The sequence below is a fragment of the Megalopta genalis genome, chromosome 1, assembly GCF_051020955.1.
Source record: "Megalopta genalis isolate 19385.01 chromosome 1, iyMegGena1_principal, whole genome shotgun sequence".
Classification (NCBI taxonomy): domain Eukaryota; kingdom Metazoa; phylum Arthropoda; class Insecta; order Hymenoptera; family Halictidae; genus Megalopta; species Megalopta genalis.
Window position 1 is genome coordinate 4079614 of NC_135013.1, and position 17027 is coordinate 4096640.

General features: G+C 39.2%; 2 protein-coding genes and 1 long non-coding RNA gene across 4 annotated transcripts in view; 2 read left to right on the top strand and 1 right to left on the bottom strand.

Moving 5' to 3' along the window:
• Window positions 1-3071, bottom strand: part of CalpC (calpain C) — a 108567-nt gene extending 105496 nt beyond the window's left edge. Inside the window, exon 1 of the mRNA XM_033476050.2 lies at window positions 2543-3071. Coding sequence (XP_033331941.1) covers window positions 2543-2551 — 9 coding nt within the window. The 5' untranslated portion in view covers window positions 2552-3071. The remainder of the gene's footprint in view (window positions 1-2542) is intronic.
• A 1588-nt stretch (window positions 3072-4659) lies between these two features.
• LOC117223633 (uncharacterized) lies at window positions 4660-6303 on the top strand. 2 transcript variants are annotated; one of them, XR_004490986.2, is made up of 3 exons: window positions 4660-5269; window positions 5609-6005; window positions 6083-6303. It is a non-coding gene; the product is annotated as an uncharacterized LOC117223633 (long non-coding RNA). The 2 variants fall into 2 exon arrangements; XR_004490985.2 differs by lacking the exon at window positions 4660-5269 and having other exon boundaries at window positions 5280-6005.
• Window positions 6304-8858: 2555 nt separating this feature from the next.
• The window catches only part of Pdk1 (Phosphoinositide-dependent kinase 1), a 1509859-nt gene continuing 1501690 nt past the window's right edge, over window positions 8859-17027 (top strand). The window contains exon 1 of the mRNA XM_076519275.1: window positions 8859-8978. Coding sequence (XP_076375390.1) covers window positions 8955-8978 — 24 coding nt within the window. The 5' untranslated portion in view covers window positions 8859-8954. The remainder of the gene's footprint in view (window positions 8979-17027) is intronic.

A 17027-nucleotide genomic window follows, 5' to 3' on the forward strand; every position in this document is an offset into this window, starting at 1 on the left:
TCTAAACTTTGTTGATATAAAAATTATCTTGGAACGTGATATAACGATTCTAGCGGTGCCTCAGAGTCGCCACTCGAGTGCAAAGGGTTAAAATTGTCAAAAGAGGAAGCTGCATCGATCATCTAACTTGCATTTCTTATTATCAACGCAGACAATTTTTACGTTGCACGAAGATCCGCACTCTACTTTATCGCTTCACGACAATCCAATGGAGGATCGGAGGAAAGATTTGAATAAAAAGAGGAGAAAGCCCGACCGTCTATGCCGGTTCTTGCAAGAAAGGAAAAATCAGAGCAGGGTAGAAAGAAAAACGCGACGGAAGAGTGAATCCTCTGAAAGGAAAAAAATTGCGAGAGCAACAAGAACTGGAGTGAAGAATGCGATGACGAGGGGAATGTTGTTACCATGTTTGCATCGAGGCATATGCGTTCCACGGCAAGCCAAACGAAAAGCGGTAGCAGTGCATTACGTGTAAAGATTCTTTGCACCGTAAGTGCGTTTAATATAATCGAGAGACCGGGTAACGTGTAATCAAATAAAAGTGGCATGCTTTTGGTTTAATAACGCATTAATTGGTTTAATAATTATATTGACTGAGTAGAAAACTGTATTAAATTGCTGGCAACTGTGTGCTGTATTGTAACTAAACTGCGGATATTTATGCAAGATAAAAATTGCCTGCTTCGATTGCAAGAAATAGAAATGAAATAAAAAGGTCTTTCTTCGTTTTATCACTTTAATAGATTGAAAATAGTGCATTTGACGCCTTGACAACCTTGAAATTGTGCCATGAACGCATCAAATCTGTAGTATAGTTACAATAACATGAAATTTTTCTTTTACTTTCTTATAATATTAACAATTTGGGTGGTACTTATCATTGGACTTCGGATTTTATGCATTCATAACAGAAGTAAGTTGGTGAAATTTATGTAATTGGATTGAAATTGTTTAATAATGTCAATATACCAGTTTTTTAGATTATTAAATTTATTAGGGTAGTATTGTAATTTCAAATATAGTACTATGTAATTTCAAATATAATATTATAGCTTTAAATATAGTATTATAATTTGAAATATAGTATTGTGATTTCAAATATAAAATTATAATTTCAAATATAGTATTGTGATTTTAAATATAGTATTGTCATTTCAAATACAGTACTATGTAATTTCAAATATAATATTATAACTTTAAATATAGTATTATAATTTCAAATATAGTATTTTGTGATTTGAAATATAGTATTATAATTTCAAATATAGTATTGTGATCTCAAATATAGTATTATAACTTTAAATATAGTATTGTAATTTCAAATATAATATTATAGCTTTAAATATAGTATTATAATTTGAAATATAGTATTTTGTGATTTGAAATATAGTATTGTGATTTCAAATATAGTATTATAATTTCAAATATAGTATTGTGATTTTAAATATAGTATTATAATTTCACATATAGTATTGTCATTTCAAATACAGTACTATGTAATTTCAAATATAATATTATAACTTTAAATATAGTATTATAATTTCATATATAGTATTGTCATTTCAAATACAGTACTATGTAATTTCAAATATAATATTATAACTTTAAATATAGTATTATAATTTCAAATATAGTATTTTGTGATTTGAAATTTAGTATTATAATTTCAAATATAGTATTTTGTGATTTGAAATATAGTATTATAATTTCAAATATAGTATTGTGATTTTAAATATAGTATTATAACTTCAAATATACTATTGTAATTTCAAATATAGTATTGTGATTTCAAATATAGTATTATAACTTTAAATATAGTATTGTGATTTCAAATATAGTATTACGATTCTAAATATAGTATTGTAATTTCAAATATAATATTGTAATTCCAAATATGCTATTGTAATTTCAAATATAGTATTGTAATCTCAAATATAGTATTGTGATTTCAGATATAGTACTGTAATTTCAAATACAGTATTATGATTCTAAATATAGTGTTATAATTTCAAATATAATACTGTAATTCCAAATATACTATTGTAATTTCAAATATAGTATTGTAATCTCAAATACAGTATTGCGATTTCAAATATAGTATTATAATTTCAAATATAGTATTGTAATCTCAAAAATAGTATTGCAATTTCAAATATAGTATCGCAATTTGAAATATAGCACTATAATTTTAAATATAATATTATAATTCTGGTTTCGTTGCAAGCTATCTATTTGAAAAACCGAAATTACTTTTGCAACAACCCAGCATAATTCCTATTTAGTTCCCGCTTCTCGCCGTCGACGCGAACAATGTTTCTATCGCACAAAGATTAATCCTAAAGCGTAACAGCCGCGACTCGGTAACGTCAGATATCCACGCAAGATCCTGCCGCGAGCATTTCTATCGCGCAAACACGGCGCGGATTTTGCAGGATCTTGGTGTAAAAAAATCGAAATCGCTTTGAATTCCGGTGCCCTTTATCCCACGCGAGTCGACAAAGTCACCAACGGCAACACAACCATGCGGCAACATGGTACTCACGTTAACCATCCGTGGTTGCGTTTACGTCGCTTTTATCCAAGCGGGGACGACACCTCTTCGCGGAGGTCCTCTTCGAGATCCTCCTGAAGGTCGCGGGCGCTGCGTCCTCTCACTTTATCACTTCTCAGAAGAAAGGATCGGTTCTCTTTTGCATGCACACACACCGACTGCAACGGCACTCACACTTTCGACGATCAACCCTGTTTCTCCTCGGCGGGGTTCTCAACCAGTCCATGGAAAATCGTGGAAAAACCGTCGGCGGCCCGTGGTGCGTTTCGGCGGGATCGATCAAGTCAAAAGGGCATCAAGTCAAGTGAAACTCGTGCGGGCCGGGATGCGCGACAGGTACATGATGGGATCGGGGAAGCAGAACTTTTACCGCCGCGAATGACTACAACCGGCTAACTGAATGACTGACTGACTGCGCGCTGACTACCAGCCGTGAACTGCCAGTCGCGGATCCGGACCCGATCACCACCATCCTTGCTGGCCTTCCTTCTCTTTCTCTGGTCGCCGAGTTACTGACGACGACCGTCCTCTCTCTTTTCGCTCCCTTCCGTCCCGCTCCCCTCCCAGAAACGTTTGAATCGCGCGCGGCCGCTTTGTCCTGCCGTGCCGTGCCGGCGGACGAACTTCGTTCAACACCTTCACCGCCGAATCACAATACCCGACACCCCCGCGACATCAACGGGCGACGCCGCACTCGTGGTCCGGATCGAAGATTTTTAGTGACTTTTTGACAAAAACCTAGTTTTCTCGTATCGATGTCCAGTCAATTTTTATTGCTTGTTAACGACAATTTAAAGTTGAACATTTTGAACGCTACATTCGACGTCAAAAAATATGCTTCTTTTTCTCGCAATGTCCCGACGAACCTAATTAACTTTTTCCTTTGCTTTCTTTTTTAACATTAGGAGGCAATACTTCTCGTTAGGAAACAGTAGCTTAAATTAAGATTTTTGTATCCTACGTATGAAAAATATAATGTTTGATAAAATACAAAAAGTGTAAAAATTCTTTAGATTCGACAAGGAATATCTTTCGACACCCAAAGAATCACGGTTTCGGACAAACGGTATATTTTCAGGATACTTTCCTCTACATAATCTTGTAAAAGTTACATACCAAGACGAACCAGATTGCAAATTATTACGTTTTAAAGATATCAACGTTACGTTACTTCGAGGTTAAATATATCGAAGATAATCTCTCTGTGTTCTAGTCGGTATTACAGAACGCTTCTTCGTCTGTAAATCGACAGATATTTAAAATTTTTATTTATTAAATATAACATGAAAAATATAAGTAAACGAAACAAACTTTGTAACATTATATTTAAACAATTTTTTTGTTCACAGAAAATGTCAATGAAAATTAATTAAAAATTATTGTTTAACAAATGCAAAAAAATTTAATTATCTATAGTTGAAAATATCTATTTTTTAAATATTTTTGGTGAAAATTTCATTGCAATATCTTTGATGGTTCAAAAGTTATAACAGAATGTCACTGAATTTCTCGATCCAGCCCACTGTGCGCCGCTCCGCCGACCTAAAAAAGCACAGTAATTTCGGTAACGTTTTTTACGACGAAATGGCGAACGAGATATGAAATCTGGTCGAAGTCTTTGTTGTACACGCGTTGAAAAATATTTATGACTCTTTATTTAACTTTTGTTTTAGAAACTGGGATAACTAGAGCGAAACGATGCAAACCACTCCTTGCACGTGATACTCTGCTCGTAAGTGCTGAAAGATTTGAAAGGTTTCTCCTGTGATTTTTGACTTGCGATAAAATAGCAAAAATTTGTTAGTTGATCAGAAAATTGTCAAATACGATTATAGCAACCTCGGATCAATTTTTATGAAAATGTAGTAAAAAGTGTGTGAAATTTGATAGAGAAAGCTACAGAAATGTAAATATTAGGTTAGGGAATAAGTTCGTAGCGTTTTTATATTTTCTTTTATTTCACAACGATTTATTGCTGTTTGATAAAGTGTATAATATTCATTCGATAGAGCTCTTTCTGCTCTACAAAACTGTGCTAATCGTCTTTTCGAGTAATTCAATTTTTTATTACTTTTGAGGCTTAGAAACGGAATATCCAGGAGGTAAAAAGCAACATTTTCGACACCTTCTCTTCTTCGCTTTTCATCGAGGCCAAAAAGCTGCCGAAGCAGCCCGGGACATTTGCAACGTATACGGAGAAGGTGTCATAGGCGAGTCTACAGCACGGAAATGGTTTGCGAAGTTCAAAAATTGCGATTTCGACGTCGACGACACACTCCGCAGCGGAAGACCTTCTGAATTCGACGAAGAGCGTCTCAAAGCACTTTTGAAGCAGGACGGTCACCGAACAAGTTGTGAATTGGCCGAAAAATGAACTGCGATCATAAAACGATTCTCAATCATCTTCATTGAATGGGATTTGCCGAAAAATTGGGAGCCTGGGTGCCTCACGAGCTTAACGAAAATAACAAAGAAAATCGTCTTTGATAAAAACGCTACGAACTTATTCCCCAACCTAATAGTATTTCGTCGTATTTCACTACGTAAATGTAGCATTTAACGAATTTTCCTAAATACTTCAGTTCGACGTAACCTCCTTGGTGTCGCGCGCAAAATGAGGGGTAATGGCGAGTGCCGGTGGCACCACCTTGGTTCCGTATTTACAGCTAAAAGGTAAACGTCGACGTGAAGAAAAACGTTTCTGTGACAGATGCGAAGGTCAGTGTCAACGTGAAAACTTAGCTCTTATCCGTTTGTTCGTATAAAATAAGAAAATATTCACTGTATTGTGTGCTCTCGTAACGAATGAATAATAATAAATTAATTCGCATTAACAACAATGCCGTGTTGCATTTCTTTATAATGACGCTGATAAAACTCGTCTCGTGCCAAACGTATCATTAAATAATTTAGTATTTACTGCTGGAAATTCTTCTTTCGTTTACTTCGAATTACTTGTTCTCGGCGTTGTTGGTTATCGATGAAGAAAGAAAAGACTGGAATATTATTATGTATACTTAAAATGAAATATTGATTAAATTTTGGTGAAATTAACAGATTGCCCAACATTAACTCGTTCGTGGATACATTGTGGATAACTTATTGCGAGAAGATAAAAGGAAGACAAGAAGAAGGAGAAGAATATCGCGTACCTGCGAAGAGTGCCGAAAAAACGGGAGCGATCGGAAGACAAGGTTGGAAAAAGAAAGCAAAAGCGAACTGTAGCTGAAAGAAGAGAAAACGTGTTTCGTAGCCCGGAGCTACAGTCTGTTCTGGTGAAAGCCCATGCGCGTTGATTTTTCTCGAAATGTTCATGCCGACGTTATGCCAGAATCAGTTCTCTGTCAGGCAACAGCTGATCTCTCGGGAAACTTATCGTCGAACCTGTTAAACAATTGTCACATTGATTTACGCTGTTTTATGAAACACTGTAATATACATATTACATAGTCAAGTAATCTCAATAGTTTTGTCATTTGCTATGTTCGTTATTAAATGCTCATGTTTATTATACACATATTTACTTTTTAGGAATAACGAAAGCATAGAAAAGCTAATATAAGGAGAACTAATAACGACATAATGCAATACCGCAGGGATTGACTGTGCAATGAAAAGAAAAACAATCTGGCAATTTCAGAAGCATAGGGACCAACAAAATACAGGATCACCTTGATCATGATTCCATTGACGCGAGCAACAATTATAAAATATATTGGGTTGGGGAATAAGTTCGTAGCGTTTTTATCAAAGACTATTTTCTTTGTGTTTTCGTTAAGCTCGTGAGGCACCCAGACTCCCAATTTTTCGGCAAATCCCATTCAATGAAGATGATTGAGAATCGTTTTATATGATCGCAGTTCATTTTTTCGGCCAATTCACGATTTGTTCGGTGACCGTGCTCCTTCAAAAGTGCTTCGTCTAATTCAGAAGGTCTTCCGCCGCGGAGCGTGTCGTCGACGGCGAAATCGCCATTTTTGAACTTCGCAAACCATTTCCGTGCTGTGGACTCGCCTACGACACCTTCTCCGTATACGTTGCAAATGACCCGGGCTGCTACGGCAGCTTTTTGGCCTCGATGAAAAGCGAAGAAGAGAAGGTGTCGTAAATGTTGCTTTTTACCTCCTGGATATCCCATTTCTGAGTCTCAAAATGAATATTATACACTTTGTCAAACAGCAAAAAATCGTTGTAAAATAAAAGAAAACATAAAAACGCTACGAACTTATTCCCCAACCTAATAGATTATTATTCAGCTTAAATGTCATGAAACTATTAAGTGGTGCTACCTAGTGTCGGCTTGGCAACATTGTCGTCTGTCGCAAAATACAGTTTAGCGCCATTCTGCGCAGCGACGAAACGCTGAAACCAGTGAACAAGTTACAGACGAGACATTAATTGCGAGACATTGGTCCGAGGATATTGCATTACAAACGAAGTAATACAAACGAGGTATACAGATTACTCGATCCTCGCTAAGAAGCTTCAATTTCTCAACCATCGGTAATGATGAGCACAACAAGAATTCTAACATTTCATCGTTTCTGTTACAAATTTCTCTTTCATTCATTATGAACAATATAGTAGATATTTTAACTGAATTCGAACAAATAAACAATCGCTAAGTTAACACCGACTTTCGCATCTGTTACAGAAACGCTTTTATTCACCGCCGGCATTTAGCTTTTAGCTGTAAATATGAAACCAAGGTGGCGCCACCGGCACCATTATTCACCATTATTCTTCATTTTGCGAGCGACACCAACGTGGTTCTGGCGGACTGGTGAAGCGGTTAGGTAAATTGATTAAATACTATTTGTGTAGTAAAATACGACGGAATACTATTTACTATTGTACTATTTACTATACTATTCAATATTGTGTAGTTTCCTCTATCAAATTTCATACACTTTTTACTACATTTAGATAAAAATTGATCCAAGATTGCTGTAATTATTTCTAGTTGTTTAATGATTGTAAGAATTTCCTATTCTAATGATATCTCCTAGTACTCTCCCGTATGCTTTATATGTACAGTATATATATACTTTAATTATAATTTAATTAATTATATTATTATATATATATATATATATATATACCTGATAATTAATATACATATATGTATAGGTATATATGTATATATACATACATATACTATGTCTCGCTCGTGACACAATAATACATTCGGTATCAAATTTATTTACATCTCGTTCCTCACAAAATAATATATTCAGTAATAATATAATATAATAATATAATAATATTATATTCGAGTCTACTCCTATACTTCGTCTGTAGTAGTACAAACGAAGTATACCGAATACTCGATTCCAACTAAGAAGGTTAAATTTCTTAAATATCGGTAACGATGAGCGCGGCATGGAAATGTCAATGGGTTTTCCGAAGCCCCATTTTTGGGTGATAAAATAATAAGTTATTTTGCCAAGTTAACTTCTATTCCTTGTCCACGATGCAACGTTGACATGGATCCTAAGCCTGTGGCATTTTCTACAGGGTCGCTACTTCAAATCCCGAGGCAGAAAAACGCAATGTACGAATCCTAGATCCGTGTCGCGGTCTGTGTCTGACACTTCGTCCGTGACTTTGCCACTACGTGTAACGGCGCTACTTTTAAAATTACAGAAGCAAATGAGTCGCGTTAATTTTTACATCGTATGTCACAATGTTACAACAAAAGCCGTAACATTTCTATATATATATTTACGATAACAGCCTTGGTGCTCTCTTAATAATCTTTAGTCGTCGGATATTCCTGATATTAAAATTCAAGCATAGTACAATTTCGATTATCCAATTTTGTTTAATTGCTCTACCTGAAAATATGGACTACGAACAATTGGAACAAAGTTGTGCGATTGCAGAACGCGGTACAATCTCCAAAATCGGAATCGAAATTAATTTTCCAAGGCAGAACTATAGTTACGTGAAACCAAACGGGGCCTGTTCTCGTAATCTCCACAACGTTCTCTTCGAAAGTAAATTTAGTTACAAATCTCATCGTGATTTCAAAAACAAGTCTTACAATCGATTACAATTTTCACTCTCGACGAAAGTCACGTATACCCGAACGAAAGCCAGCAAACAAAGCTTCCTTAAGAAATCATATATTCGTTCCAGGGATCGCCGAAAATCCGCGAAATAAAATCTGGAGTATCATTTGCCGCGAATTTCTCCAGGAGTTGGCCCGGCCGCGTGTAAGATGGCGACAGGTGCGGTTGCGGCGCAAACGAGTCGGCGATCGACACGGCCGTGCTGGCCATCCATGATGGCCGAGGCAGTATCCGAGATTTCGAGTACGGTGTCGTGAGTACGTGTTCCCTTTATCGCGCGTTTAACCGCTAGTGAGATCGGTCCGCAGGCGAAAAGGATCCCGGAAACAATGACAGACAGTCCAGCGGCACTCGTAAGTGTTGTCACTGTCTATTAAATCCTCTAGAGCCGGGTAATCGGCTGGCACCCAGACGACCCGTTAGGTTACACGGAAAGAGGGAACATGCGCGCATCCGAGGGCCTGCCCGAGCCCCTCGAGCCTCGGCCACGGTTGTCGAGCGGCGAGCAAACTCGTCGCTCCTCCGTGCCCGAGTTCTGTCTCAGGCCCGAGCTAATGCCTGGATACTTCGTCCTCGAAAGAAACTGATCTCGCTCGTTCGAGGGGACGTGTGCGTCGCTCACGTCCGAGCACGGTCGAGCGCGCATGCGCACAACGGAAGTTCGTTGCCCGTTCCCGTTCGACGTCACCGGCCCGATAGTGGTTGTCACCTGTTTCCACGGTGACGTCACCGCCGAGCCGCCGTGACGCAACAACCGTATACGCGGAACCGTTCGCAAGAACGCGCTCTATTTACCGTTACGCACGGCGAGCGCCAATTGCGTCGAAGCATTTGCGTCGCCATTCGAATCGCACGTCTATGCACCGCGACGTCCGTGTCCGACGGATCGCAGACGACGTTTATCGGCGGCGAATTAACAAAGTCTTGCGTCGAGACAACGAGCGGTCCTCCATGTTGGTTCCGCGTACGTATAACTCCGAACTGGCGCGATGCCGAGACCATTGTTTTCCGTCACGATTGAGAGAATCGTCTCGACTGGTAAGTTTGGTTTTTCAAATACGTTGCCGCGCGGCGCGCTGATCTGGGATCGGTAAGGAAGGTTCCGACAGGCTGGATAATCTTTCGATTGTTCGACTCGCGGGCTCTCGAATATAAGGATTTCGCATAAGAATTGCAGGAAATGGAAGGTTTGCTTCGCGGACAAGAATGCAGCATCATGATCTTATCGTCGATTATCCTACAGCACTATTTAACACTGGACCTATCACGATTCCACGATTTTTAGGTTAAAATTGAAGTCGAGGTAGCGAGGATCTTTTCGCAGGAAATGATTGTGCTTCTTGAATGAAGCGCGCGTTGTCATAGATGGCGTTATATAGCAAGGTGTCTAAATACGTTCAGTTTTGTCATTCTTACGAAGCTAAACGTGTCGTACGTGCTCGGTAGGTTTAGCGTCGAACTGTTCGGTGAAACTATTGGGTTGGGGAATAAGTTCGCAACGTTTTTATTTGAAGGCGATATTCTTTGTTGTTTTCGTTAAGCTCGTGAGGCACCCAGGCTCTCAATTTTTCGGCAAATCCCATTGAATGAAGATGATTGAGAATCGTTTTATGATCGCAGTTCATTTTTTTGGCCAATTCACGACTCGTTTGGTGACCGTCCTCCTTTAAAAGTGCTTTGAGACGCTCTTCGTCGAATTCGGAAGGTCTTCCGCTGCGGGGCGTGTCGTCAACGTCAAAATCGCCATTTTTGAACTTCGCAAACCATTTCCGTGCTGTAGACTCGCCTATGACACCTTCTCCGTATACGTTGCAAATGTCCCGGGCTGCTTCAGCAGCTTTTTGGCCTCGATGAAAAGCGAAGAAGAGAAGGTGTCGAAAATGTTGCTTTTTTACCTCCTGGATATTCCATTTCTAAGCCTCAGAAGTAATAAAAAATTGAATTACTCGAAAAGACGATTAGCACAGTTTTGTAGAGCAGAAAGAGCTCTATCGAATGAATATTATACACTTTGTCGAACAGCAAAAAATCGTTGTAGAATAAAAGAAAATATAAAAACGCTACGAACTTATTCTCTAACCTAATACTTTGTATCGCGCCGTTCCGCGGTGAAACAAACGACCCGAAACTCCGGAGATTTCCCGAATAAACTTATCTCGACTCAGAACAGTTTAACGATACGCCAACGATGACAATGAACGAAAAAGATGTCGGTTTTCAGTCTCGATTTTATAGCGAACTCGGACACGTTCGGTCAATTCGATGCTGGCCTGCCGGCTTCCGAGGAGAAAGGTAAAAAAATCAACGTCGGCGCTTCGCCGACGCGCGGGACGAGCAGGGGGATCGGCGGAGCTTGTTAACGAAATTTTGCTCGTACCTCTTGCGAGACGCGGCGATCGGGCCCGAAAAGAGCCGAGCGAGCTGTGCGCGCCGCCGAAGTGCGGATCGAGCAAAGAGGGCGCGCGTTGCGCAGTCTAAACGATTCCACGGGGTATTTGTCAGTTATTGACCTAGCACGAAATTGGGCTAGCCACTTCGGCTCTATATTTACTTCTGAATCGATAGTTCGCGAAGGAGTTCCACCATAAATTTGCCTCCGGCCGGCGGCGCTTGTATTACCGGCCGGCCGTAATTAAAGTTCTTCTTTCTTCTTTCTTCTGTTTGACTTCGTGGTCGTTACATGATCTTCGTTACCACAGACGGCATTATTAAAACATGAAATAACTTTTATTCGTAGCCGGCGCGGCGCGTCTTCCGCTCGGCCGATGCGCTCGGCTGCTCCGCTCGAGCTACGCCTCCCCGGACTCCCCCCCCCCGCCCCTCTCCTCCTCCGCCGGACGAATGTAACGTCGCCCGGCCGATGCGATTGCCGGCGTTCGCGCAACATCGCGCGAACCTCGAGCAGTTTCTCGTTGTTCGATCCGTGCTACCGTCGGCTAAAACAGAGCTGGAAGAAGCGAGAACGCGGCCGTGATAAGACTGATAGCTTCGTAATCAATTTAGGAAGCATTTAACGTCCAATCAATCGGCTACCAACGCTATTTAACCCTTGTCCGGCGGACCCGCGTCTTCTCCGGCCCCTCTCCCCTCGATCCTCGTCACTCGTTCCTCGTCCCTCGAGCGTTCCTCGCTCGCTCGAATTTCACCGAAGCAAGCGTCGTTTTACCATCGCCACGTGTACATTATACTTCTACACTTCTATACTATACTACACTACACTTAGATTATACTTCCTCCGAAATACAGGGTGTCCCGAAAATGTCTCGCAATCCGAAAGTGACGGGTTCCTCGGGTCATTCGAAGCAACTTTTTCCTTTACAAAAATTTTCTCCGAGGCACCGTTAACGAGTTATTAACGAAAAACAGTGGCCAATGAGAGGCGAGCTCGGCTGGCGCGAGGCGACCGAGCCAATGAGCGGAACTGGGCTTCGTGCGCTGGTTGGCTGGGCCGCCTCGCGTCAGCCGTACTCGATTCTTATTGGTCGCTGTTTTTCGTTAATAACTCGTTAACGGTGCCTCGGAGAACATTTTTGTAAAGGAAGAAGTTGCTTCAAATGATCCGAGGAACCCGCGATTTCCGGATTGCGAGACATTTTTGGGACACCCTGTATTCCGATTCTCTCGTTCGCAGTTTATACGACGAGCGTTTGCTTTTACCTCGTCAGCTTCTATCAGCTTCTATCCTACTTATATTTTATCACGGTCTTTTAAAAAGCATCAACAGGTTTGACAACCATCGTGGGCCGTCACTTAGGTGTCGCATTTAGACAATCAACTCTAATTATTTCGGGCGAGCACGATAAATGTTCTATGCTCGATTACTATCCGAGCGGATTTCCAATACTATTTCGCGTCGACCCAGATTTGGTCCCGTTTTAATTCATAATACGGGTTCATCGAGCAGAGAACTTGATTTCACCGGCTAAAACCACGAGTTTCGCGTTTACCTTCCGCTTAAATTGGTATTACCAAGAAACGTCAGCGAAAGACGACTGCGGACGACGAATTAACCGGTCGAAAGGATTTATCCAGTAAACGTTAGGACAATCGGTGAAGAAGTAAATTAGCATTCGCTTCAATGCACGAAAATACAAGGTAATTAGGTTTTCAAGCAATTTCGGACACTGGTTAAATTAAATTAAATTAAATAAACTAGTTAAACAATGTCTTATTTTATCTTTATTAGAGTATTGGGTTATGGGAGGAATTACGTTTGTCTTTTATAAACTTTTTAACCCTTTGCACTCGTAGCTATTTCAACTGTGAATCTAAAGTAATTTTTCTGACTTATAGTATGTTCATTTTACATGACAAAGTGCATTTTACGCACATGAAATTGACTCTTGTGACTCGCACAACGGTTACACTCTTAACAATCTTTTTAAATCTAAACTTTGCTAATGTAAAAATTATTTTAGAACGTGACATCATAAGTTTTAATGGTGCCTCAGAGTCACCGCTCGAGTGCAAAGGGTTAATGATCGTTCAGGCTGATCTTTTCGTTCAATCTATTCGTTGAAATCCAACGATCTTAAGCGTAATTAGTCGACGACTATGATTGCATAAGAAAAATTTATAAAAATTAAGAAATTATATAAAAAATTATATTAATTATATAATTATAAATAATTATATAAAAATTATATCATATATACAGGGTGTCCCGAAAATGTCTCGAAATCCGGAAGTGGGAGGTTCCTGAGGTCATTTGAAGCAACTTTTTCCTTTGCGAAAATTTTCTCCGAGGCTTCGTTTACGAGTTATTAACGAAAAACACTGACCAATCAGAGGCGAGATCAATTGGCGCGAGACGGCCGAGCCAATGAGCGGAACTGGGCTCCGTGTACTCGTTGGCTGGACCGCCGCACGCCAGCCGAGCTCGCCTCTCATTGGTCACTGTTTTTCGACAATAACTCGTGCACGAAGCCTCGTAGAACATTTTCGCTGAGGAAAAAGTTGCTTCAAATGACCTCGGGAACCCCTCATTTCCCGGATATACCATAATTTTGGAACATCCTACAATATAATATAATAATAATATAATATATTATATTAGAAGATTGTATAAAAATTATATGAATTTTATGGTGAAGAAATTAACGAAATGTCGAAAAAATATTTCCCCGGGAAAAATCTTCGTCGTCACTGGGAAAACGTGCGCGCGGCTCGCGATTAGGCCACTTCGGCGAACGTGGACGCGCACGGGCAACCTCTTTTTTTTTACGCTCGGTTTGGAAAACGTGACACGCGACGCGCGGGTCAACCCGACGGTAAAATTATTTGTCGTTTTTCGCTACGGTCCGGCGCGTCCGCCCCCGCGGACGGTCGCCCCTAATTATTCCCATGGCAGCCGATTGGTCGTTACTCTGAAATTAATTGGCGGGCCAATTGATCTGAATTAAGGCGCCGCCCAGTAGATTCAAATTAAGATCAATATCTCGGCATGTGAATTGGAATATGACCGCGAGTGCAGCCCGTTACCATAAATTTCTCGTGTCCAAACAATGGGAAGTCGGCCGTAATTTCGTGGAGAACGCGCCCCGCGCACAGCCGCGCCGATGATGGAACGCGCCCGCTTACTTCCTACGGTCGCGAACTCTGTCGTTTCACGGTGACAAGAGTTTTATTTCGTACGTTCGCGCGTGTCGCACGCGTAATTTAATACGGAGACGAGATGCGCGGTGATTCTGGATCATCTTGGCAAACGGGCCGCGATCCGAGGGACTTTGAGGAAAATGAAAATTCTTTTTCGTGGCAACCGTATGGGAGCTGAATCAAAGTGTACTGCTTTTAATCAGAGTTCAATAGTGTTCCAATGAAGTTTTATTCGTACGAGATTACGAATGTATTTTTCGAGTGAAATTTTATTCGGATAATATGTCGAATAATATTTCGAATAAATTCTTCGAATCAAATTTTCTTCGGATGATAGATCGAATAAATACTTCAAATCAAATTTTTATTCGGTTAATTAATCGAATAAATTCTACGAATCAAATTTTATTCGGTTAATAAATCGAATTAATTCTACGAATCAAATTTTATTCGGATAAAATAAATCGAATTAATCCTTGAATCAAATTTTATTCGGATAATAAAACGAATAAATTCTTCGAATTAAATTTTATTCGGATAATAAATCGAATAAATTCTTCGAATCAAATTTTATTCGCATAATAAATCGGATAATTTCTTTGAATTAGATTTTATTAAGATAATAAATCGGATAAATTTTTCGAATCAAATTTTATTCGGATAATAATTCGAATAAATTCTTCGAATCAAATTTTATTCGGATAATAAAACGGATTATTTCTTTGAATTAGATTTTATTAGGATAATAAATCGGATAAATTCTTCGAATCAAATTTTATTCGGATAATAAATCGGATAATTTCTTCGAATCAAATTTTATTCGGATAATAAATCGAATTAATTCTTCGAATCAAATTTTATTCGGATAATAAATCGGATAATTTCTTTGAATTAGATTTTATTAAGATAATAAATCGGATAAATTTTTCGAATCAAATTTTATTCGGATAATAATTCGAATAAATTCTTCGAATCAAATTTTATTCGGATAATAAAACGGATTATTTCTTTGAATTAGATTTTATTAGGATAATAAATCGAATTAATTCTTCGAATCAAATTTTATTCGGATAATAAAACGGATTATTTCTTCGAATCAAATTTTATTCGGATAATAAATCGAATTAATTCTTCGAATCAAATTTTATTCGGATAATAAATCGGATAATTTCTTCGAATCAAATTTTATTCGGATAATAAATCGAATTAATTCTTCGAATCAAATTTTATTCGGATAATAAATCGGATTATTTCTTTGAATTAGATTTTATTAGGATAATAAAACGGATAAATTCTTCGAATCAAATTTTATTCGGATAATAAATCGGATAATTTCATCGAATCAAATTTTATTCGGATAATAGGTCGAATAAATTAATTCTTCGAATTAAATTTTATTCGGATAATAAATCGAATAAATTCAACAAATCAAATTTTATTCGGTTAATAAATCGAATAAATTCTTCGAATTAAATTTTATTCTGATAAGAAATCGAATAAATTCTTCGAATAAAATTGTATTCAGATAATAAATCGGATAATTTCTTCGAATTAAATTTTATTCGGATAATAAATCGAATAAATTCTTCGAATAAAATTGTATTCAGATAAAATAAATCGGATAATAAATCGAATAAATTCTTCGAATCAAATTTTATTCAGATAAAATAAATCGAATAAATTCTTCGAATCAAATTTTATTCAGATAAAATGAATCGAATAAATTCTTCGAATCAAATATTATTCGAATAAAAAATAAATCGAACAACATTTCGAATGAATTCTTCGAATCAAATCTGCTTCCTTATCCGAATAAAATACACCCAAGTCCGCTCTCAGTAGTCTTAATAGAGATCGCCAGTATCGGTTGCGAGCATGCAGAATCTTCGCGAGAAGTTCTCGCGTTCCGGAGACGGTTTCGCTGTTTCGCGTGTCGCGCGCTCATTAGTCACGCGAATGCACAAAATCCGCGGCCCGGAAGCGAGCAGTTCTTTTTCCGTTTTGTATATGTTGTTCGCGGTGCGACTCACGGGACGTATTACTGTGTGCGGACAGCAAAACGATTGATCCTCGGCGATACATAATTTCGGCTGTTCGACCTTTCGCGGCGCTTTTGAAGCGGCTGCTAGCCGGATTAAAAGGTAACGGCGGCGTCGGATTGAAAAAAAGAATCCGTGGGCAGAGTTAGGCGCCGCGACGCGACGCGGCGCGCCGCGGGACGGGACGTGGCAGGGAGGTCCGTAATAGAGGGAAATCACGCGCGGACAACGATCTACGAGGTGTCTCGTTAACATTATTGGTATACATGTACCTACACCAATAATCGTTACTGAACTGCAGCTGCACAATTGCAGCCATTCAATGCGACGCGCAACGCGCGATGGTACACGATCCTATCTCGCCGCGGGATTGAAACGGTTTCTCCGTGGCCGACGCCGACGCCGATGCGCGACGGGATAAAACGGACACATATTAGATCACGCGGGCCGCGCGAACCCAGCGAAACCAGAACAAACGAGTCGGCTAATTGCGCGACCGATTCGTCTTACGGTCTCGATCGGTCTCGACGCCTGTCGCATTTTTCCTCTCCGTTTTCTCGTTCCTTTTCTCGTTCGATCGCATCGCAAATTCGCGAGCGACTTTTGGCCGGAGTCACGCGAGCGTCGAGAAAACGGACGTTGGTTGTCCTTCTTTTTTCTCTAGGATATGCATAAAAAAGGAAATATTAATAAATTGGATGGACTTAAAAAATTATTTAACCCTTAACGGTCCAATGCCGCCATACATGCGGCAGAAATCAATAAAAC